This window comes from Astyanax mexicanus, chromosome 2, assembly GCF_023375975.1.
Source record: "Astyanax mexicanus isolate ESR-SI-001 chromosome 2, AstMex3_surface, whole genome shotgun sequence".
In the NCBI taxonomy this organism is placed as follows: Eukaryota; Metazoa; Chordata; class Actinopteri; order Characiformes; family Acestrorhamphidae; genus Astyanax; species Astyanax mexicanus.
Genome location: NC_064409.1, coordinates 57,902,172 through 57,927,106, shown reverse-complemented (window position 1 = coordinate 57,927,106; position 24,935 = coordinate 57,902,172). Strand labels below are relative to the sequence as shown.

At 35.8% G+C, this 24,935-nt stretch overlaps 2 protein-coding genes across 2 annotated transcripts; one reads left to right on the top strand and one right to left on the bottom strand.

Annotated features, from left to right (window-relative positions):
* Window positions 1–823: 823 nt before the first annotated feature.
* On the bottom strand, window positions 824–20,182 carry sema7a (semaphorin 7A). The gene is made up of 14 exons (XM_007228248.4): window positions 19,992–20,182; window positions 15,171–15,301; window positions 15,001–15,042; window positions 13,788–13,883; window positions 13,369–13,471; window positions 12,143–12,253; window positions 11,619–11,761; window positions 10,877–11,055; window positions 9,833–9,941; window positions 7,356–7,551; window positions 5,138–5,253; window positions 4,695–4,837; window positions 3,912–3,967; window positions 824–3,810 (listed from the first exon to the last, which is right to left on the bottom strand). Exons 1-14 carry the CDS (start codon window positions 20,104–20,106, stop codon window positions 3,413–3,415), a joined length of 1,938 nt encoding a protein of 645 aa, XP_007228310.3. The 5' UTR covers window positions 20,107–20,182; the 3' UTR covers window positions 824–3,412.
* Window positions 20,183–20,738: 556 nt separating this feature from the next.
* commd4 (COMM domain containing 4) lies at window positions 20,739–24,691 on the top strand. The gene is made up of 8 exons (XM_007228249.4): window positions 20,739–20,842; window positions 21,099–21,170; window positions 21,279–21,344; window positions 21,446–21,485; window positions 22,381–22,500; window positions 22,977–23,057; window positions 23,491–23,667; window positions 23,811–24,691. Exons 1-8 carry the CDS (start codon window positions 20,840–20,842, stop codon window positions 23,849–23,851), a joined length of 600 nt encoding a protein of 199 aa, XP_007228311.1. The 5' UTR covers window positions 20,739–20,839; the 3' UTR covers window positions 23,852–24,691.
* Window positions 24,692–24,935: the final 244 nt, after the last annotated feature.

The following is a 24,935-nucleotide window of genomic DNA, read 5'->3' as shown; positions in this document are numbered from 1 at the left end:
ACTCACCAAGAATGACGCATTCATTTTATGGTCCACATTTCCTTTGGAAGATGGGCGTGAGTGGCGTATAAAACCTGACACACAACACAGTGAACTATGATAGTGAAATCAGAAGGACAGCTCTAGTTAGTCTTGTTAGCACAACAAGTTCCAGCCATGACGACATTGGTAGACAACAACTCTGACTGGCATAGAGTGAAGAAAGCTGCTGCATGGATGCTGCGTTTGAAAGACTTGCTTCACTACTTTGCCAACAAAAGAAAGGAATGCGAAGCTGTGGTTGCTCTGACTGAAACAGATAAAAGAAAGAAAGAAGATTGAGACTGAGACAGTCTTTTCATTTCTGGACTGGACAAGAAACCTTTATCAGTGTAAGATACCATTAAGATACCATTAGAATAGTTACTTATGTGGTTTGTCTGAGGCAATCTTTGGACACACCCCAAACAAGTAGTTGTTAGTGTGTTCAGCAGCTTTGGTATTAGTTGCTACAGTTTGAGTTGTTATGATCAATGTGGATATCTATTCATTAATTACAATTAAGATAAATGAAAATGAACAGAATAAAATAATCATTAAACACTGTAGAAGTTTAACAGCTATTTTATTTATAGGGATTGTTTAAAGACTTTAATCCATTATTGCCAAAACTACCTCATGCAGGGCCAAGCCAATTAGACAGGAAGCGAACACACAAGCATTTACCCTGACTGGAAGTGAACTCTTGAGTGTGTAGGCTAAAGGCCAACCATTTAAACAACAAGCTGATTGCTACTTGACATAGATCATTATACAGTGCATAACACATTTCCCATTCTGAGACTTAGATTTTTATTAGGTAATAATTTCTAAAATTAGCAATTATAGTTGTTTCAAAGAATTTCATGAAGTGAATCTCATTGACAAATTCTTTTCCAAGAATCAAAATATGTAGCAGTTTAGAAAGCCTGGGTCAGAGGCGGGGTTATACATTCTACAGCAGAGCAGAGAGGGTTAAGTGCCTTACTTAATGGAGCAATCCAATTTAAAATTAACTTGGGGTGCAGTGAAAAATAATATTGAGTACGAACTTCGAACTGTGGAATAGCCCACAGTGCTTTTAACAGGTCTGCAATGCTAGTGATGGAGGCACAAGCTCAAAGTAGCTCCACACTTCATTGGTAGAATTCTGAGTGCCCGGACCTCTAAAACAACTTTTGAAAGGTAACACATTTATTAAAAAAGAAATGATACTTGTTATCATGTTTCTCCCTCCATTTTACACCAGATTGCTTTTTTAAAAAATGTTTAAGTGTGAACCCTGTGACCAATGAGCTCTAACTACTTAGTCACACATATTGATAGAGAAGCATAAAACAATAAGCAAACATACAATTAAACATACATATTATATATAGGACATTAAACAAAGGGAAAGATATAAATAATACGCATGAGATAAATACATGGTAAAGACAACTACAAAATGAAAAACATAACATTAAACCAAAGATAAAAAAATATATAAAGTACATAAGGAAAAATACATAGTATTGAACATCAAATAAAACGGAACATTTAAAATTAAACAAAAAGGTATAAACACAAGGTTAAACATTAGGGTGAAACTATTAAAACACAGGCCTACATATTTCTGTAAAGCTGCCTTGTGACAAAAACTGCAAAAAAACAATTGTGAAAAGTATGCACTTATTATTTAATATGTAATTAAATGAATTTCCAGGCTTCACATGGAGGCAGAACATTTTTTTTACAGTATTAGCATGATATTATTAAGATGGTTGCGCTGAGCAAAGTGTGTTTAGACAGATGTATTATTATGTATTAACAGTTTAGTTTAAGAGAGGGAATACTATGATATCTGACTGATATCAATATCCACAGAAACTCAGACCTAATATTGATCCCAGTCAAACAAGCGTAGAGGATTCTGAGAGATGACTTGTGACTTGATGCTCTGTGTTAGTAGCCATGCTTTAGTATCCAGGACAGACACATACACACACATATTGATGTCACCATAACTACGAGGTTCTCTCCTATTCTGTCATATGGGGGGTGCAAATAGTTGTAACAGAAAACATACAACACACCACACAATAAAAAAATGCCATAATTTAGCAACATGCAGACATTAGTCACTATCCAGACATTCTTTACCAACCGACTGTCTGTGTGGTCACCACAAGGTCTATTTGACGTCATACCCCAAGTGTTTCCATTGTGTGGGGAAAAAGGAAACTTTAAGCTCTCTAGGACGTTGTTCCTTGTCTTCAGGGATATTCAGCCTAATGAATCATTTGCATTTCCTCCATGCTTATTATTCTATGATGACTGGTTCCATGTACTAAATGTATTGCTAACAAAAAGGAGGACATGAGCAGTGTTTAATCATCCATGACTAACTAAGTCAAGGTCAGAGTAAAATGTAATTAGCCACATCTTTTATAATGGTCTAATCTGGCTTTCTATTCTTATCCGTTCAAGACTTAAGACAGATTACTCAGTGCACCCTTACACAGCCTTAAACAAGCTTAAACAGACAGAACACTATGGTGCTTTTTGCTTCTAAAGCATAATAAATATAGTGCGTTCAACGCCTACTTTCCGCTACTCCCTCGTGTTCATTAGTCATCTGTCTTTATCTTACTCATCCCCACACTCCTCTAAAACAGCTAGAGAAACAGATAAGTATTCCACAATTCAGTTTCGATCCGTTTAGCAAAACAATCCAAAATCCTGTGAGACTACGTAGCATTTTTACAATTTTGTAGACCTCCCTGGCTTTTTAACACAGAAGGAAATGTTATTACAAATAAACAAATAAGGTGTTTCATCTTTTCCTGATAAAATATTAAAGAAATTAAATAGAATCACAACATAAGGCCTCTGTTTCAGCAGGGAGTCAACTGCCTTTGTAATCTACTTTGAATTATTTATTACATCAGGTGTCTGCCCGTCACGCAATGGAACATGTTTAAAAATTAAACAGTGCACTCTCCCATTAATTGGCGGCAGAAAGACACAGTTTTAAGTTAAAGTTTCAAAGTTTTAGTCACACCACTCTCTGAACCAAGTCCAAGAACCATAAAACATAGATTGGGAGTTACATTAACAACAAATTACATAACATATTTCAGGGAGTGGTGATTTTCCACAGTATCTGATCTCACTTTGGTGGTGGGGCTTTTGATTTAAATGATGATGATCTAAACAGGCGCCTACATGTATTTCCACTTCAACGGTCAGAAGACCACGTCACTTCTTACCAGAGTCCACACATCAATCATTTAATGTGGTCCTGTCCTGTTACAGGCATGTAAATCAAACGCATTCACATTCTGCTGGAATGGTTTTACTAGACAGGCTGAGAATTAGGAAAGCTTAATAAAAGTGCAGCACACCTACAACTCTAGACTTGCTGGTGAATGCAGAACAGAACTGCAGCAGATACAATCAATAGCCACTCCTTCTGCGCTGTCTGTTTGCAGCCACCGCTTAAGGTTCTCGGCTCAGGGCGACCACGCAGATTGTATTTTGTAACCACTTTCGTGTAGTCCCGCTCTTTGGACATACAGGTGTACTCTCCATAGTCGTCTGCACTGATAGATGGTATGAGATGGAGGCAGATGGACTGTGTCTGTTGGCAAGGGCTGTGAAAATTCCTGTGCTCCCAGCTGTAGGCAGCATGATGGGATTCGATGGGGCAGGACAGGTAGTACGGGACTCCTTCGGGAACAATGCGTTCTATTGGTTGTGGTGCTGCTGTTAAGAATGATGTACCTCGCTTGGTTCTTCCACCTTTGTTTACTGCAAAAAAAAATAATAAATAAATAAATAAATAATTTAAAGTAAGAATAACCAACAAAATGTACAATTATCTTGTCTCAAAAAAAAAAAAAAAAACATACCTGAATTTGTACGGCAAACTAGGGTATCACCAGTAGCAAGGTTTTGAATTCCCCCACTAGAAATAAAAATGATATGTTACCATTTATTTTGAATTCTCAAATTTGTATAAATGCAGCATACTTAAAGGAGAAATCCAGTGAGAAATAGACTTGGGGTTTTAGTGAAACATGATAACAACTACAGATTTTGTTGAATATCCCACCTCTGTTCACCCACAGCATTCAGAAATACAGCACTTTTAGCTGATGCTCTCAACAGGCTTACACTAGTGATAGGGGCATAGCATTGCCCATGGAAAAAAACACTATTTTACTCCATTAAAAAGCTCAAACACAAAAGAAGCACCACACTTCATTGATAGAATTCATAGAATTGATAGAGGTCCCTGACATTTAAAACGAGGCACTGAGAACTTTGAAACTGTGCAGGTAATTTATTAAAAACACTGTTTATACACACAGTACATCGAGGTAGTTCACCGGGTGCTGAGCACAAACTAATAGGCAGCATAAAGAGTAAAGATGCTGCTGAAAATATCTCTTTAATATTTATGCATTTCCATGAAATTGCATGGGTAGCGGTATGCCCCTGTCCTAGCTTTTTAAGCCTGTTTGGAGCATCGGCTAAAAGCACTGTATTTCAGAATGCTGGGGGTGAATGGAGGTGGGCTATTTGACAAAACTTCATACTCATTATCATGTTTCACTACACCCAAAGTCCATTTTACATCGTATTTCTCCTTTAAATATGAGATTAACAAAAAGATCAATATGAAAACCAACATTTGTGAGGTGCAGCCATTTTCAGTCCATGCACAGTACGGGTCACGGGCAAGAACACAATCCTCACAGGAGGCTTTGTAATCCTGGCATCTCTGCAGGTCTAAGACAGACATCTGTCCAGGGTATCCGACAAACAGCTTTCTCTGTCAAGATCATGAAAGATAACATCAACATATTGCACTGTTTTACATTGTGGAGTTTTTACATAGTGTGAAAAGGCTGTACTGTTATCAGGAATATTAGCACGGTTATTGCTTCTTAGCCTCAATTAGATTGTGTGTACTGTGTTTACAGACAGACAGTAAACCACTACATTGTTTCAAACCATAGAGTTAACAATACTCATATCAAAAATACAGAAATGTCTAGACAATGATCTGCTGTTCGCTATCTTCATTTCCCTCTTTTAAAAGTGAAGAGATACTGAAGCAAACGGGTCATACCTTTTCAGAGTCGAGTTTCATTGACTGCACAGGAGCAGAGCCATTGAGAAGAATTGTTTCAGATATGATAAAGGCATTGGAGTTCTCCTCCAAAATCTTAAGGATCACACCAGTGTCTGCAAGGAACAAACACACAAATAAATACAGATGATTAAAGCTGAGTGATGACAAATATAATCGGTCGGAATAAAAAATAAACAAAAGAATATTACTTTTGTATTTATGTAAATGACAATAGTATGAGGCTCAGCAGTACACGTGCTTGGCCCCTAAAGAGGCTGAATCAGGCTATTTAACAGACCTTCCTCCTAATTAAATATACTGTAAGAACTAGTCATAGGAAATGGCAACAGAGGTATTTTTTACATTTACAATCCTTATTTGCAGAAGTACATCAAGAAACAAGAAGTCATTTTCTGACAGTGACTTCAGTTTTCACTGCATCAGTGATGTGACTAAAACAGCACACATTATTTCACCAACGGAATATATCCATTGTTCAGTGATGCAACATTCTACGTACTGCTGGCCAAGCAAAACTAATTACAGCATTTGTAGCATAGTCTTTGTTTTGTCTTCACTGGTTCACTGCAGTGTTTCTGTATCTGTCTAGCACACTTCAGATAGGAACAAGGCTACCAGGACCTTCATGCAGATATTTGATACATTTTGATCTGTAGGAAGTTAGATTTCAGATACACTAAAAGTATTCATTGTTTATTTCTAAAGTAAGGATATTAAAAAAAGATGTGTCCTGCTTTTGTTGGAGTAACTCCATTACCCAGGGAGGGTTTTCTAGATTTTTGGTTCATTGCAAAAAATCCTTTCATCCAACATACATGTTTATATTAAGCCAAAACGTAAAACGCCAAGTCTCAAATTGAGTAAAGTAATTTATAATATATACAATTTTTTGGTTCAAAAAGAATGATCAAGATTATTTATTTATTATTATCATTATTTATTGCCTTATTATTATAACTATGTATTTCCTTGAAAGAACATAATCTTACTCGCTAAGATTTCGTTTTTTTGAAGTGTGTAAGCTTATCACTCCACCTCATGTCCAATTCCAAAACCCATTCCAGATGTACTGTTTGAAGTATCATCATTTCAGAGAAAACAGTACTACTGCACCACAGCTCAATGCTGGGGGGCTTTACATCCCTAAAACCCACTTCTGCAATTAGTCATTAATCATTATGCCAATAGGCCCAGGTTTTTCTGCTCCAGAGGGTCCCATTCTATCCAGTGTGAACATTTGCATATCTGCATATCTGTCAGTAATGGATGCAACTTAAAATACCTGAATGCATTCATTAAAAAGGGTGTCCACAAACATTTGGACAGTGTGTGATGTGCCTTCTACCCAAAGCTCTAGAAACCTGAGAGCGAAAGATACCGTTAGCCTAGAACCCTATTAAATCATTCATCTTCTTATTTTCCTGGTCTGTGGCCATGGACAACCAGAATCCTTTTTTTAAAAACTAATTTAATATTTCATTATTTTACTGTCAGACATAAACTATGTCTATTTATGTCATTTTTGTTTTGACTTGGACCAAACATGACTTGAAATTAATTATATTATTACACAGACTTCAAGAGAGTCAAAAGTCAGGAATGTGCTTTTACTTCAAAGTTTTCAATTTGAATAAAAAAATATTTATCTCAGTCTGCTACCACTTACTTTTTATAGTTTTTTTTATTTATATGTCCAATTACTTCCCTTTACTTAAAAAATAAAAATGTCAATATCATCATACTGCCACTTTACTGTGTCATTGGTTAGTCACATGTTGAGCTAAACAATGGCAAATTTTAAGCACGTTCAAACAATAAAAAACAACGGAAGGGGAGTCACTTTTCCAGCAAAGGACAGGGAGAGCTCCATTTACAAAGTAAGTGATCTCACTTGGGTGTGGCTTCTGGTCCATTTCACCTCAGAACAAAGTCCAAATTACATATCCCTCCTGCTATCTCAGAACTATAGGCATAAATACTCCAACTGATTCTTCTTTATTTAATGCATAACCAAAAAAACATTAATATGATGTTTACCAATTGAAAATGAACTTAACCTAGTAATTAAATATCCATGACCCAAACACTGTGAGTAGTTGCCACAGTTTTAATTAGGATTAATGTGGGTTCGGTCAGGATTCACTAATAAGGAGCTTCATATAAATCACATATGATAGAGAAAAGGACTACATACCCGTAGAGAGCAGCAGCACATTATACATCTGCTCATCAGCAGCCTGAACTCTGTCCACTACTATTTTTGTGTAATTGTTATTGCTTCTGAAGAAGGGAGTGTGTTTCTGTATGGGGTGAATCCAATCAGTCATCTCCGGATGATGTTTAATGATGTTGATAGAATGTGTAGGCAGAGATCTACTGTCCTCCACGCACTAAAAAAAACAAACAAACAGAACAAAGGTGAGTTTCCATCAGCTGATAGAAATACTGTATATCAGAATACTCTACTAGACTTTGTACTTTGAAGTCATAGTTGCTGATCAAGTTATTAAACTAAACTGTAGAAAAGGTAAAGCTAGAATAAGTTAGAACTAGGGGTGGGCGATATGGCTCTAAAATAATATCACAATATTTCATGGTATTTTCACGATAACGAAACTTTTGGCAATATGACAATTATTATTTTAATTATTTAGAATTTTATTATTGCATGCAATATGATATGGCTAACTGAGATATTTAAAAAAAGAATTTTATCAGATTTGTAACAGAAGTCCAGAATGATCCAGAATGTCATGATACTAGAAATGCACTTCAAATATCTACAAATATCCAGGATTAAAGTAAAATAAATGACACTGGACATATATAATCTGTCTTTAGTAAATATATAATGTGTAATTAGAACAGTGTGAATTTTTCTTTTACCAAATAAGGTAATTAGGAGTGGGTGATATGGCATGATATTTCAAGGTATAATATCATTGACGATATTCAATTTTTTTGGCGATATTATCACACACGATACGATATTGCACACCCCTAGTTAGAATACTACATTTCTATTAGTACTCCCAATGAATACTTTAAAAAATGGCAGAGTGCATGAGGTACCTTCAAACAAAACCTCCATAAAGGTTTGCATCTACTTAATCTGCAACACTAAGTAAAAAAACAAACTAGTCTACTTTAAAACGAGTCTATTTAAAGGTCACCTTCCGCGAAAATCCGATTTTTCTTGTTTTTTGTGGAATACAGTAGGTCTCTCCGAGTTGAATGTGTACACCTGCACATTAAACTGTTTTGCAGCCCCCATTGTCTGCAGGAGCTAAGCAAAGAAATCCCCCCTCCCCCCCTCCGAAAAACGGGTGAATTTTGAATTATCTTTCTGCCTACGTAGGCAGAAACTCACAGACCAGCCCACCTTGGCTCGAGAAACTCCCAGAGGCGGAGCTGAAGCGACGCAACATCACCGCTCATCAGTTAGGAGGTGGGAGGCAGTGAGCGGCAGAGCGGTGGAGGGGCGTCGCAGTGCTCCTAGCCAATCAGAGGAGAGATATTTGCATGCTGTTTGCATGTATGAATATTCATGAGCAAAGCTGGAATCCGGTCATTTTGGACACACCCCTAAAACAGTCCATTAAAAAAGAGCTATACAGAGACACCTGAGCACTTTTTTTTTTACAAAAACGGCTCACATGTCATTCATTCATACTAGAGACCACAACTAGACATTTTAAAATGAAAGAAAAAACGACGGAAGGTGAGCTTTAATATGTGAACACCTCTGAATGTGAGCTCTAGTTAGAAATATAGTGGGCTAAAGCCTTGGCATAACCCTGGAGATTCTAATTCTGATATTTTAGTTTGGATAAATCAGACTCTTGGTTGTTTTTGCCTTTGGGTAGTGATTTGTTAGGGTAAATACAGTAATTAATGTTGATCAAAACATATGAACAAATAGAATCTTGAGAGGAGGTGTCTCAGTCTGGCCCCCACATCCTGTAGCAGATCTTTTGTGGTCATAATGTCATCTTACAACACTTCTAACAAACTTGTCTACACATTCAGCATGCACAGTTTAAACTGGTATACTGCTCAGATATTTATTACAGCAATGAAGAAATGTCATATCTGCTTTTGCTCAATGTTTCACTGCACAGAAATCTGCACTAGTACAGAATATACCCTTTATATTGGACCAGTAAGCAGTGTGAACATTCTTACATTCTCAAATCTAAAGGAACAATGGGGACTGGGGACTGTGTCAAGGCAGGGGGGTTGATTTGTTTAAAGCCGTCCACTCTAACCACAAAGGACTATGGAAAACATTGTTAAGATCAATCCAATAAAAATAAAAAGCCTTGATGAACTACTGTACTATTACATGAGGAACTAATATAGGAAATGATAACATCACTGTTTCTAAAGGCCATATGCTAAATAACTCATCACAGGGTAAAATGTGACATATCCTAAAATATACATAAAACTCTTCACAGACATGGAAAGACTGAGAGACCAGTCTGTTTGGGGTATGATTTGGAAAATAAAGGTTTGACAGATATGTTCATGCCTTTTTATAGAAAAACCCCATGACAGTGTGCTTTCATGGTTTTATACAGCTCCTATAATTATCCACATTTTATAGACATGAAAGTTCAAATTTAGTAAGAAACAAAAAAAATTCACAACAGAAAATTTAATTCTTACAGTTCCTGGCCTTGGGCTTGGAATCTCATCATTGTAGCCTTTGAACTTGGAATTCTCGAAAATGCCATCAAGCTCAGCTAATGAATATATGCAAACAGCAGTGGAGTTCCTGTAATATAATGCACACCATTAACACAAACAAACATCCTAGCATCAAGAGCATTAGCACAGCATCTTAGCATTAAGATCATCATATCAGATTGTAGAGAGTTTAGTTTTGTACTTACATACTTTCGCTAAACTCAATCTAAATTACTAATGCATCAATAAGAGTGCAAGAATTCAGACTTGAAAAGAGTGCAGCTGATAAGGTGAGAGGTAGGAGACATAGGAAGTAGCTTAAAAGCTATTTCCTTTTTTGCTAAACATGATAAACATGTAATAGCAAACTTGACAAGCAGCCAAACCAAACTAGCCTGTGCTTTGTGGTTTGAAGGGGCTTTTGCACCAGTTTAACAGAGCAGAAGTTGAGTAGCATCAGCTGGTGCACTAGACGCTAGAAGTGCTAGTTTCTTTTCACAGTAACAGTGCTTAGGACAGCACAGCAATGATTTGAATGTAATAAAGATTATTATTATCTTCTCTTTAGGTATATTTGCTTTAAAAATTATTTGTATAATATAAAGGGGTGATTTGGGACTTTTATTACTTGCGTGCACAAACAGTCAGAAAGTAAATGTAAATAGTGAACACTGTTCGAGCTGTTCAAGGCTGAACAAAGCTTGAGTAATGAAGTATGTCATCATGAAGACATAATTGATTGATGATAATTGGTCATAATTGATCAAAAGGGCTTTTAGTAGATTTTTGAACTTATATGCAATATATGTTTGTGGAGATAAATTAGGAGATTTATCTCAGAAATATTCTGTCCTTGTCTATGTGTCTCCAAAGATTTGGGGTGTATGCTCAAATTGTCTACAGTGGTGATGTGCAGTAAAACACACTGATCCAATGTCCTCAACAGGAATGATAATATTAATAATTAACAGTGTTAATAGACCTAGCAGACCATGATGTCCATACACAAAGGCTATTGCTTACCAGCTGCTTGAAAAGAGGGCATACACCCTGGAGTCCCTCCAGTCCTCAGACTCCACAACAAAAACATCCTGAAGACGATTGAAGTAAAGAGACTCACTAGGAATAGCACAGACAAGACGTGCTTTCAAGAAGGACGTCCAGATGTTCTGGAAGAATCTTTTGGAGCCACCTTTATCTCCCTGCAATCAGACATAACTAATGAGAACACAGCATTCTGCTGCATCTGGGAAAACAGGGATCAATGTTCTAACGTTACTGGCCAAGATCAGACAATGTGCCTCACAAGGATTGATTATTGTATTGTTCTGTGCAAATAAATATTTAACCCAGAATGCTAACATCTCCGACAGTAAATTAAAGCAGAGCCTGCACAAATAAACAAATTAAAAAATGTTCTTAAAAAGAAGGTGAAATAACTATAAATGCTTTTCAAAGTGACCTAAAAATGCTTTTGTGGTTTACTGTGATGCAAGATGATGTGTTCTATTTTAGCACACACACTTCGCAAATCTCAAGGAAAGGCTCAAGGTTTTCCGGACAGACTGCATATCTCTTTGGAGAAATTCCATGTGCATGTGTGCATGTGCTGTGTAGTCCAGGACTATACTTAATCCCTATCCAGGAAACCAAGCCATATAATTTAATGTCAGTTGAGCTGAAAAATTAGATCACACATCCTATCAACCATATTTTAGAGCACTGTGACCTTCCTCTTAAGACAAAACTGCTCTCTATACTGCACCTTGCAAACTCTAGCCACTCTAGAGATCCAAGGGTCTGCCTCTGGGCCACTGTCTGGGTTTTTCTCTCGAAAAAAGACATAAATCTTCTCATGTATTGATTCATTTCGTCTCCTGGCCAGGAAGGAAGAGATGAAGGTTGGTTCTGTGAAGGGAAAACAGAGCTAAAGTAAATAATGGATTTAATGAATCAATCACAATTCCTAACGATATCATTATTTGCTTTAATGTGCATCAATCATCGCCTCTGACGTTAGAAGTGGGAGACCTTGAGAGCTACTGAGCAGCTGCAACAGAAGGTACAGACATGAGTGAGAGGCTGATATAAAGCCTTAAACAGGTGTAGTTGGCAGCTGTTTACATAAATATGGTCAAATGTTAAAAATAAAGCTTTTAGATAATATTTTTAATGTTGTCACATTGGATTATTAAAAAAAAACCTCTGTTTAATAAAAGATGATAAATAAAACAGATTTCTCAGATTTATCCAACAAGTAGTCAGTAGGTTGAGGTTTCGCTATCCTACCTGTAATCCATGGATCATACATCCATACACTGTTTTGTCTTCCAGCTTTTCTGCGGAACTGTAGTGAAGTTCCATCTTTATAAAGAGGGGCTGCTGCATAAAGGTCCCCATCTGATCAACAGAGAACACACAGTACAGCACTGTTAAAGGATAATACCTGCACAGTGTAGGTCATGGTTTCAGTTTCAGACTCTTTGACATTACAGCCTGAGTCTACAAAAGGCTAGTTTCCCTTAACATTTCAAAGCACATTTTCCAAAGGTCATGTTCTGCCTTTTTGGGCAAAACTACTTGTGAACGGTGTCCCACTGGCTCTGTTTTAATGTTTATAACCTTCATTAGTTTGTCTCTAGACTGTCAGCTTCTTTGTTTTTGTCCATCACCCCGGAATGATTTCTCTAAATTGCCCTTCTGGGACTGCAGTAGCCAGCACTGAGTCAGGACAGAGCTTGCCAAAATGAACCCAAATCAATTACTGCAAGCTTAAGTGATGAAGAAGCACCTTACCTCACATGGTCTGCATAAGATTAAAACCTTACATACACTTACAAATAATTATTTAGGCAAAACCAAAAAGGACATTTAGTTCCATATAGAGCCATTTTAAAATACATAGATGTCTCAGTGAGAAGATCTAAAGAGATACATAAAGCAGATGCATAAGACATCCACCCAACTGACTACCCAGTTAGGTTATTCTAGATACAAAGTAGCACTAACTACTACAGACGTCTTTGCACTTGAACTTGGACTTAATGTCAACACTGGTTCTATTTGGATCCAAAAAGTAGTTGTTCCATGACATCTCTAAAAGAACCACCTAAAAAGGAAATTGATTTTTAGGTTTGTGTAGGTAAACATGACATACTCAGCATTGTATCTACTGATCACTTACTCCCCTTATTATTGCACATACAGGCAAATTTTAATGCCCAGCATTATTTTATGTCCATTATATTGTTCTTGGAATATGGCCTCCTATTTGAATGTACATTTACATTATTTAGCAGAAACTCTTCTCCACAGGGACTAACAAAAGTGCATTGTTGTCCACTCAGATGGTAATTCTACATATAGTGTAATGGGCTTCAGACCAATACTACACCTAAAAGCCTAAAGAGACGAAAACTGAAAAATAAATGATTATATTCAGACACTGTTGAAAATCTGAAAATGATGCAAAATGACCTTTCTGACACATTTAAGTTATGAAACATTTCACATACCTGCTTCGAGAGACACAGAATTCTGTAAAGGTGTGAAAGGAGAAATCCCAGTGCCATCAATGTATTGCTCTACCTCACTGGAGTGATTACTCCCCGTGGGATACTAAGGGTTAAAAAAAAGACATGTTTCAGGGAGAAATTAATCCATATCACACAGAACACACAATTTCAACAGCATAGATATGACAAGTGACAGCTGAATAGAAAACCTTGTATCTCAATTTATACTGTTTTCAACTTTTTGACTTCATTTAAATATACTGTGTACAACAGTCAGTATGCCCAAAATCATTTTACATCAATTTCTATTTAAATTTAACAAAATGCTTCTTTCCCCTTTAAAGGTGCCATTTTATTAAAGATACACATTTTTCATAGCAATTATGTGCTGTTCTGAACCACAAAAATGTTAAACTTACCAATTTCCAACATTTTGGGTTTTCTCCATTTGTCCCACACACTAAAATACAGCTCTGGAAATCTTCGATTACTGTGACTGTATTTTCACAAGAACTCTGAATGTAGAAAACACATGTAAGCTCAGCTGGTTCAACACATTCCTGTTTTTCAATTGACATATTTTTACTGAACTGAACACGTTTATTATACAACAATCCAGATTTCTGAACTTACATACAAATTAAAAGACAATTGATTAGAGTAATGGAATGTTAACATAGTAGCAGGAATCAAAATGGGAATACATTAAGCTTATTAATATTTATTTGTTTGGTATTATGTTGTCTTTTAAGCTATGTGTTGGAATTATTAAAGGTCATACTGTGACAATACGAGTGTGTTCAGGATCAAAAGGTCATCTATTACTGAAATAAGAACTTTTATTTAAAGCATTAAAAACAGCTAAATCTCTTGCTGTGGGCTTTTATTTTTGGTGGTGTTTTGTCTCTCTTAGACGGCACAATGACTCCATGACCCTGAGTGAAGCAATTATCTAACAGGCAGGGCTAATTGCCAGCTTATTTATTTTTAAACCTTTAAAGCCTGCCAGAAGCAGAAGTGGTGCAGAGCATGTGTGTAATATGCCTTTTGGAGTGACGCACAATCACATTTTTATTTATTTTTTCAACTCTAGTTTGTACCCATGACAACTACATATTAATAAAATTAATATAACATATAATAAGGTGGCACAATATTGGAAGAAATTGACAACTGACATAAAATGTAACCTTTGTATCAGTGAATGAAGTCAAATAAATGATACTGGTCTACAAATTTATTAATCTGGTAAACTGTCATGCACAATTTAGAGTAGTGTGGATTTTTTAAATTTTCATTTAACATTGCGCTAAACATTGCCTCTTCTGTGACATGACTATTGAGCATGTGTACATTGCAATATAGATGCTGAAACTATATATTGTGAAGCCTTAATATATACAAACAAAACAATATTATTTTTAATAGTTTATAGGTATTTGGTTCGTTGCCATAGATTGTTAACTCTTGTCCACTAGTCACCTACTGTTTTGAAATCATAAGTAAAGCTATATACACTTTTACAGCCAAAAACACACTTACTTGACAGACAAATTTGTATTTGGGAAAGTCTTTATGGAACAGAAGAAAAAGATAGAAGTATTCAAAAGTGAGAAATCAAATGAGAAGTACCTGATCACAAACAGAGTCTCTGTTATCCGTTAGTGTGAAGTTCTACAAAAAAGTATCATATATTAAAGTATAGCATTACTTGCATTTACATATTAATATTTTGAATTATTATTATGCTAGATGCTCTCGAACAATTCTATGCGGAGATTTTAAACCAAATAAAATATTACCTTTACTAGTCGACCACTGTTCACATCAACTTCTAACACATAGTTTGATCCCCCTATAAACAGGCGGTCTTCTGCCTTCTGAAGTAAGAAGACTGTGTGACTTAAATTTCTGCTGTAGAGAATTTGTTGGCCTGAAGTACAAGAGAAAAACAATACATGTAAATATAGGGTTAATTAAGGGTGATTGAAGGAGCAGTGTTTAAGCTTATTTGATAGGGGTCCATTTGATACTGAAGATATAGATGTTGCAAAACTGTTAGTTTTTTACCTTTAAAAAATAAGAAAAAAAAGAGACCACTTAAAATTGATGAGTCTCTTTGATTTTACCAAACTGAAAACCTCACAGCCATCAAACCAAGCTGAACTGCTTGATTTTTTGCACCAGGAGTGGCATAAAGTTATCCAAAAACAGTGTGTAAGACTGGTGGAGGAGAACATGCCAAGATACATGAAAACTGGGTTATTCCACCAAATATTAATTTCTGAATCTGAACTCTTAAAACTTTATGAATATTAACTAGTTTTATTTACATTACTTGAGGTCCAGAAGCTCTGCATCTTTTTTTCAGCCTTTTCTCATTTTCTGCAAATAAATGCTCTGAATGACAATATTTTTATATGGAATTTGGGAAAAATGTTGTCCGTAGTTTATAGATTAAAACAATGTATATTTTACTCAAACATACCCACTAAACAAAGAGACGTTGAAACGACGTCTTTTCTAGGTCATTTTTGCACGTCCAATTTTGGTCTCCTGAAGGTGCAGACTGTGACGCCAGACGACGTCTTTTTTCTGACGTCTTCTGCACGTCCAGTATTGACTTCCCCCAGACCTCCGGATAAGGGCTAATTCTAGTTTAAATTAAGTCGTTGTGGACGTCTTTTCTACGTGACATTTACATGTATACGTTTTATAGACCAACTACTTTGAGGCTCCCTGCATAACTGTAGTGCCATTTCAGACGGTGGCAACTGTTCCATTGTTCCAGCTTCAGCAGTTAACTGGAAACGCATACAAAGCTAAGCCAAACAATTACTGGAACAGGTTCACAACCTTCTGGAACTAGTTATGCACGTTAGTTATACACAATATGCTTTACAAATAAATTGCATTTCAACCCTCTCACTTTTTTCAAAACATGTCAACCTGCAAAGAACCAGTAAAAGCAAGGGATAAATTAATTACCCCCATCTTACCACTGTTGATTTTAAATTGACCCTTTCTATTTGGGGAAACATTAATATAATAATAAACATAATGAGTAAATCTCATTTGGGGTTAATGCCTTTATTTTACATCAACATAACATACACCTTAGATTCACACCATAACAATTTCACTAAACATTTACCTTCCCTTAAAACTATTACAGCTTTACATTACACCTTCCCTTAACAATATTATACCTTCCCTCAACACTATTACACCTTTACATTACACCAGGGGTCTCAAAGTACCGGCCCACGCGGTTTCATACGGCCCCTCACGGGTTAACAAAATAAACATACATCTGGCCCGCAATTCAATTTAATTATTTATGCTTTATTATGTTCGTTTTCATATTTTATCTTAACTTGTATTTTGGTGTGTGTGTGTGGTTTTTGTTTTTTTTTGCTTACGCTGCGTTGCCTGCTTTAGTAGTCTTCAGTAGCCTTCAACAGTCTAACCTTGCAGCCGTGGTGTGTCCACTAAACTCCGTAGTTATAAACATCCTGAGGTTAGCAGCGCGCTAACTGACCTGTTTATAATGTAATCCGAGCAGTGCCTCCGTGACGCTGCTCTAAACTGCTGCTGTTAGCTGCTTGGGCTGACAGATGAACTGTAGAGAGCTGTATTATCCGGTTAGTGGGGTTATTTTATTTCATACACAGAAGAACTTAAAAAATTTCAAAACGCTCCAGACAGGCTCAGCTGAGTCCTGTAGCCCGTGGCTGGGCTGTAGCTCTGACTAAGCAAAGACTGCGGGCTTGTGGTGCTGCAGCTGCAGCTCCGACTAGTGGTTGGATGAGGAACTGCTAAATCTGAGGAAATGCTAAATCTGTCACAGCTCACAATTTTTGATTTTATATTTATTAAGCCTTATTTCAGTATCAAACGTTTTGATCAAAGTTAATATAACTTGTACTTGATGTAATTTCTATTCACTTGAATAGTTTGGTTCTTGATTGATGGAGTTTTTGGATTTCATAACATGACAAATTAAAAGGATTTATGTTAATAGAGCAACAAGCAAACATTTTTCCATGCAACTGTAATATTTGATTGAATAAATAATATATTGAGAGTTATTTAACATTAAGGAGTAATTACATTCATTTTGTATTACATCTGGTTACATTTTCTTATATTTGTAAGTTACATCTGGCCCTCAGAGGACAGCCAATATGTCAATGTGGCCCTCGGCAAAAATGAGTTTGAGACCCCTGCATTACACCTTCCCTTAACACTATTACACCTTTAACATTACACCTTCCCTCAACACTATTACACCTTTAACATTACCCCTTCCCTCAACACTATTACACCTTCCCTCAACACTATCACACCTTTCCACTACACCTTCCCTTAACACCATTACAACTTTACATTACACCTTTCCATTACACCTTCCCTTAACATCATTATACTTTCATTAAGATTCTAGGTCCTGAGAGACAGCGGTGTGTCCTCCACGTCTTTGTGGTGCATGTTTGAGATGCTCCGAAGTATGAAGTCCTCGGTGGCTGTCCCGTCACATTTCATGACTCCATCTGCACAAGTAGAAAAAGACAAATTAGAAATCTCAGAAAATGTTGAAGATGGCCATTTATTTTTGTCCCACAACAAACTATTTTAAATTGCCTTATTTATGTAATATTCACATAAACTTACTTTTTCACACTATGGCTTAGCTAACGCTAAGCTAACGGCGGGAATACACATTTAACACCTGACGAGAATTATCATGCCGTTTTAATTCTCACACATCATATTAAGCTATTTTAATTAATTTTTTCCCACAACAAACTATTTTAAATTGCCTTATTTATGTAATATTCACATAAACTTACTTCTTCATGCTATGGCTTAGCTAATGCTAAGCTAACGATAAGCTAACGCTAAGCTAAAGGCGGGAATACACATTTAACACCTGACGAGAATTATCGTGCCGTTTTAATTCTCACACATCATATTAAGCTATTTTAATATTTTTTTTACCACAACAAACTATTTTAAATTGCCTTATTTATGTAATATTAACATAAACTTACTTCTTCATGCTATGGCTTAGCTAACGCTAAGCTAACGCTAAGCTAAAGGCGGGAATACACATTTAACACCTGACCAGAATTATCGTGCCGTTTTAATTCTCACACATCATATTAAGCTATTTTAATAAATGTTTTCCCACAACAAACTATTTTAAATTGCCTTATTTATGTAATATTAACATAAACTTACTTCTTCAGGCTATTCAAAATGCACTTGATATTGCCCCCAGTTGCCTAGGTTAATTGTGGGTGCCACAAACTTATATAACTTAACGCTAGCTTAGCGAATTTAGCCAAAGACGGTTCTTTGATTTAGCTTAGATTGGCTTATCAGCCTAGCTCTGGTTAGTGCATTGACTTAATGACCGGACAATGCTTCTACGTTAAAGCTTCGGTTACAGTAAATATTATTTGCATTACGGTCGTTCTCAAAAGTAATTCCAATTCCATTTTAACTATGGCCACTGTTTAGCTATCGTTAGCTAGCTAGCTAGTTAGCTAACTGCCTGGGAAGAGAGGCAACGCCAGCAGGTTCAGGTTTAGACCACAGAGCTAAAACAACTAACACTACAAATACATTAACTTATACATATCGTCTTACCTTATAGCTTGGCAGCTGAGTCCGGTCCGGAGCGGAGCTGAGCTGAGCGAGCTGAACTGAACGAGCTGAGCTGAGCTGAGCTACTGCAGCAGCCAAAAAATGTTTAGCGTGTTTTGCCTCGGCATATCAGAGTGGAGTTTATGATGACGTGCGGTCTCAGCAAATCAGAGTGGCGTTGACTGGTTGAAATCAACTTAACAATTTTCCACATAAATTGCATTTCCAAATAAAAATAAAAACATACGTAAATAAATACCTACATTCGTTAATTAATTAAATAGATAAAAAATATAATACTCAAATAAATAATTAGAAATAAATGATGCTTAATCATAAATAATCTATATTCATAGTGATTAACAATATTGATAACAACAATTTTGACATACATTTAAAAATAAATATATTCGTAAATAATGTTAATTTCCTGCACCTGTATTAGACGTCCCCATGACGTCCAAAAAAGTGACCTAGTCCGACGTTCAAATGTTTAACTGCATATTGACGTCCAAGTGGGGTCATAGTTAGACGTCCAAATAGCGGACCTAGTTTGCACGTTGTGTAGACGTACAGAATTGGTCTTGGACCGACCGACGCAATATAGACATGATCTGCACGTCCATAAGACTATAAACAGCAAAATCAGATAAACTGATTTAGAAACTGAAATGGTCTCTTTTTTTCCAGAGCCGTATACAGCTAAATTTCTATTTGACCTTGTGTCCCAATCCCCTTTTTTTCTATCTCTCTCTAAATATATTCCTTACAGGTTTTGGTTAATAGCAACACAAAACCATTTTGCTGCTTATTTATTTTATACTAGTTTCCAAAAATAGTGTCCCTGTAAATAATCTCTATATATCTCTACAAATAAGCGCTGATAAAGGCTAGAAAACCGATACATATATAGAGACAGGTAACGTACTCCTCACGACCCGCAGACGCCACTGCAACAAAGCAGCTCTTACCTTGATGCAGTGTTAATCTGGGAATCTCCCTCGAACCAAAAACAGACAGAAATAATAAGAACTCATATAAAAGAGCTCGGTAGGAGAGTTTAATTCGTTCCTCAGCGGCTGTCATGTCTCCACACAGTCCCAATGTGTCCTCTCTCTCTCTTCCTCTGCCTCTACTGAAGCTAGCTCTCCGTTTTGATGACCTATAGAGAAAGGTAGAGACAGCCGTTAGAGGGAGCCCAAAGGAGGAAATTCAAAATGTATGGGTGTGAATAAAGCTAAACGACTAAAACACAAATAATAAAAAAAAAATATGCCTACACAACAGGGTTGTCAGGTCCAACAAAAAAATATACAGTCCAAAGTCAGTCTAAAACCCGCCCTTCAGTAGATTCACACGTTTGAAGCAAATGGCAATTATCAGTATTGCTATTTATCTTAAACTCATTAATAATACTGTAGCATTAGTGTTGTATTAGTTCTTTTATAACAGTTTTATAATTTAATAGTAACATAATTAAACATATTAAAAATGTTCATGTTAGAATTACAGTGGAGAAATCTGTAACTACAGTTTCTACTAGTAAAACAGTAATTGTATATATCTTAATAATATAATTCTATAATTATAGTATTATATTTTCTTCTAGATTACTTCTGTCATTTAAGCAAAAAAATATATAGGCTTATCATAAACAACTTCATTACCTCAATGTCTTCTACACAGTGGACGACCCTGCAGTGAGCTAGTGAGTTGTCTAGCTCCATTCAGCTTCATCCAATAGGGGGCGATATGTGGCTAAGCCGCTTCAGACAGCGTACCACAGAATAAACGTCTACATAGAGGACTACAGACTACCATGGTAATTTTCTCTATAATTTTATTGTTTTCTAATGGATTATTTTCATTGTGATGGACTTATTCTAGATGGTAGGCTCTCAGTGTAAACACCAGCGTGTTATGAAGCCCTCGTTCCTTAGTTTAGTCATGGTTTAGCAGTGTCGGCTCCTGCAGTGTTAGATAGATAGGTTAGGTTAGCTAGCATTAGCTGGTTTAGGTTAACTATAAAATGTAACTGGCTTATTTCATTAAACCTGCCTCTCTTTGTTCTTTTTCAGAGGTTTAGGTTTTGTGGGGACTTGGACTGCCCGGACTGGGTGTTAGCTGAAATCAGCACACTAGCACGAATAGTTGAGTAACGTCTTTCTGTTTTAGACTGGAATATCACGTGACTATCACATGAAAATCACTCTTTAACTCTCAACATTGTTATTTTTCTCTTATTCTTCGCATTTTAGTCGAGCGTCAAGATGAAACTACTCTGCGTTCAGGTTATAAAAGATCTCCTAGATGAAGATATTGATGTAAGTGTTTACACAGAATTCCATGGTGCATTTATGAAGTTAATACTTAAGCTATAGCTGTGTATTGTAACGTTAGCTAAAATTATGCATTTTCTTTGTAGTATGAAAAAGTGTCAAAGTTAACGTCTGATGCAAAATTTGGTAAGTTATTATTGATATGTTTTATTATTGTTTATATAAGGGTCTTCTTTGTATGCATTTCTGACAGACAAATATATAGTACTAGACAAAAGTTTGGACACACTTCTTATTCAGTGTTTTTCTTTCTTTTTTCTTTTTTTCTTTTGTACACCAACAATTAAATGCATACATATGGAATGATGTAAACAAAAAAGTGTTTGGCCTCCATAATCCGCTGATCTAAACTAGGGGTGGGTAACACGGCCCTAAAATAATATCACACTATTTCATGGTGTTTTGGTGATGACAATACTCATGGTGATATAATGACTAAACACTAAAAAAAAAATCAAGAATACACTTCTGCAACAAAATAAATATTTAATTGTATCATTGCATACAATATAATGTAGCACCCCTAACTGAGATGTTAAAAAATATAAGAATTTATCAGATTTGTAACAGAAGTCAATGATGTATCCAGAATGTCATGATAATAATAATGCACTCCATATATTTCCATATATCCAGGATTAAAGTAAAATGAATGATACGGGACTGATATAATATATAATGGAAAATGAGATATGGCACCCCCCTAACCTAAACCCTACTGAGCTGGATGATTTGGGATCAGCTTGAGCTTCACAGTGTGAAGGAAATGCACCAACTATTGTTTAGCACCTCCAGGTGACTCTAGGAAAATTATGAGTGTGTGCAGATCTGTCCTTAAAGCTAAATGTGGTACTTAGAAGAATCTAAAGAATAATTTTGGTTTAACACCTTTTGCTTTTAAATATAATTCTGCATGTGTCTCTGTTTAGCTTTAATTTATTTTGTATTAAATTTACATTGTAGAAAATCTTAAAAAATGGTACTGTAAATACATCATGAGCTGTGTGTGTCCTTGTTTCAGAGAGTGGAGATATTAAAGCCAGTGTTGCAGTGCTGAGCTTTATTCTTTCCAGTGCTGCAAAGCATGATGTTGATGGCGAATCTCTGTCCAGTGAACTTCAGCAGTTAGGCTTGCCTAAAGGTGAGATCTGGAATGGAATAGTTATAGATGAACATGCTTTATCACTTCCCCCACATGCTGTCAATCAGTCAAGACATATGTTACTTGGCTAAAATAAGTAATATTGTGTTCTAAACCACATCGATTCTACTGTGCAAACAAATTAAGATCTGGATGTATTTTGAACTATGCTTTTGGGCATGTATTTCCATAAATGAGATTGTTGCTGACAAAATTAGCCCATCACCTCCCTTTGTAAACTACAAAATCAAACCTCAGATACAAAAATGGGTTTGGCTGATCAGTTGAATCTGAATTATCAGTAATGTTCATTTTTGTTATCTTATTCATTCATTTATGATTATATTATTATATTTTGTAAAATTATTTAAAGACATCAACTAGAAACACGAGTACAATATGGCTAGTGTGACATGCTTGTGTTTTGCAGAGAATTGAACTTTTTGAGTAAGTAATTCAGTACATGTATCTTGCAGAGCACACTACAGGACTTTGTAAATCCTATGAAGACAAGCATGCAGCCCTGCAACAGAAGCTGAAAGAGAGTAGCCTACGCTGTAAGTACACAGTGGATCTGGTAGGATTCGAAACAAATGCATTTCCTGAATCTGTGTTCTGAATGCTGTGTTTGATGGGCTTATCAAATTAGCTTGTTGTGCAGCAGTTACTGGTGTTTTGGTTGTCCTGAGAGGGGGTTTGGTTGTTGAAAGCATCTTAAAATTACAAATGTGTTTACACAAGTATAGTTTGTGGTTCTAATGCATTTTACATCTCCTGAAGTGGTTTAAGTGATCTGTTTGTATCTGTATGTGTTTACATTGTTTACAAATATGGATACTTAAGCTGCATGAAGTGACCAGATGTAAACAGGGTTATAGACTGGATATCTGATACAGTCCGCATGGCAGGCTGCTAGTTGCTTGTCAGCATACACATGCTAAGAAGTAGTGAACTTAGTAGCATAAATGGTTTTCTTCACTGTGTATCTAGTGGGACGTTTGGAGGTGGTGAACTGGAGGGTGGATTACACTCTGAGCTCCAGTGAACTAAAGGAGGTGAACGAGCCTGTGGTCCAACTAAGGCTCCAGTCTCAGAACCCAGAGTCCGGCTCCTCAGAAACCAGTGTAGTTACTGTTGGAGCAGAGAAGTTTAGGGTGTTATTAACAGGTATGTCAATTTTCTTCAAATAGTATTATTATTATTAATATTTATTTATTTATATGAGGTATTTTATTTGAAAAATGTTTGTTTACAATCTACAATACTTGAACAAATAATCTGTATTAATCTGTACTTCTTTTTCTTTTTAGAACTCAAACAAGCTCAAGCTATGATGAATGCACTGCAGTGATTCAACCATGCATTATTCATTTTAAAGAAACAAATATAAAAAATATATTGTAATAATATATTACTGTGCAGATGTTTCAGGCACCTTAGAGAATTATGTTTAAAGGGCTGTTTAATGAATAGAAAGTGTTTAATTTTTTAGAAAATCACAACTATCACAATATAAATATATGCAACATGCATATATATATGCAATATATTCTTATACTTAATAATTAATCCTAAGTATTATTTTTAGTTACTATTCATGAGTTGGCCAAGAAGTTTTGTTTTTGTTCAAAATCAAGTTAAATATAAAGTACTGAACTGGACAGTGTGATGGCTCAGGGCATCAAGAAGAAATTTACATCCAAATGTTTCCTAATCTAACCAGCCCAAACTGTGTCAGATGATTTTCTTGTTAATTTTCACTGCACCTATTCTTGTTTGTATTTTTTATTTTATTTGATGGTTTCTTACAGGCAAAAAACAACTTGAAACCCAATTGATTGTGAATTGTTTTAAACAGTTTGCTAAGGTGCCTTAAACTTTTGCGTGGTACTGTATTCTGTATAATAAGACATGTTTTCTGAATCTGTATGTCATTTCAAATTATTAAAATGTAAATGTGATGAAAATGTAAAATATTACTACGAACATCACTGTCTCGCAGAACGGTTTGAGAGGAGGTGGAAAAGATTTCTTGGAATGAAGACCAAACTACACAAAATTCTTTTCATTTGATTGGTGGCTCCACATTGAATTCTTTAAGCAAATTCACTGTGTGTTTTGAAGAAATATTTTGTATAAGTTTGTATGTTTTTTTATTAATGTTAGCTAAATAAATAATCTAACCATTTTCCATATAGTGTCTTAATTTTGTATACTTGTGATGCCATTTCCTGTTAATAAGTGTGTGGAGTTTAATGACTCATTTCACACCTGTGTTTTTTTTTATATAAATAATGGGAGCTTTTTTTTCTGTCCATGTCACTACCACAACAAGTACTGATGCATTTGAAAGTATGAACTAGATTAAACTTTAAAATCTGGTTCTGTCTAGCACAGGCACTGCAGCAGAAAGTCTGGAACTTAAACTTTCAGAT

Bases quoted from the DNA above. Each gene is read 5' to 3' on its own strand.
- commd4 (XM_007228249.4), top strand. The intron at 21,345-21,445 runs GTAAGTGTTTAC...TTTTCTTTGTAG, and splicing joins TCCTAGATGAAGATATTGAT to TATGAAAAAGTGTCAAAGTT. The intron at 22,501-22,976 runs GTGAGATCTGGA...TGTATCTTGCAG, and splicing joins GCAGTTAGGCTTGCCTAAAG to AGCACACTACAGGACTTTGT.
- sema7a (XM_007228248.4), bottom strand. From the start codon at position 20,106: ATGACAGCCGCTGAGGAACGAATTAAACTCTCCTACCGAGCTCTTTTA. The intron at 13,472-13,787 runs GTAAGTTTAACA...TTTAACCCTTAG, and splicing joins ACCCAAAATGTTGGAAATTG to TATCCCACGGGGAGTAATCA. The intron at 3,811-3,911 runs GTATGTTTTTTT...TTTTTTTTGCAG, and splicing joins AGTTTGCCGTACAAATTCAG to TAAACAAAGGTGGAAGAACC.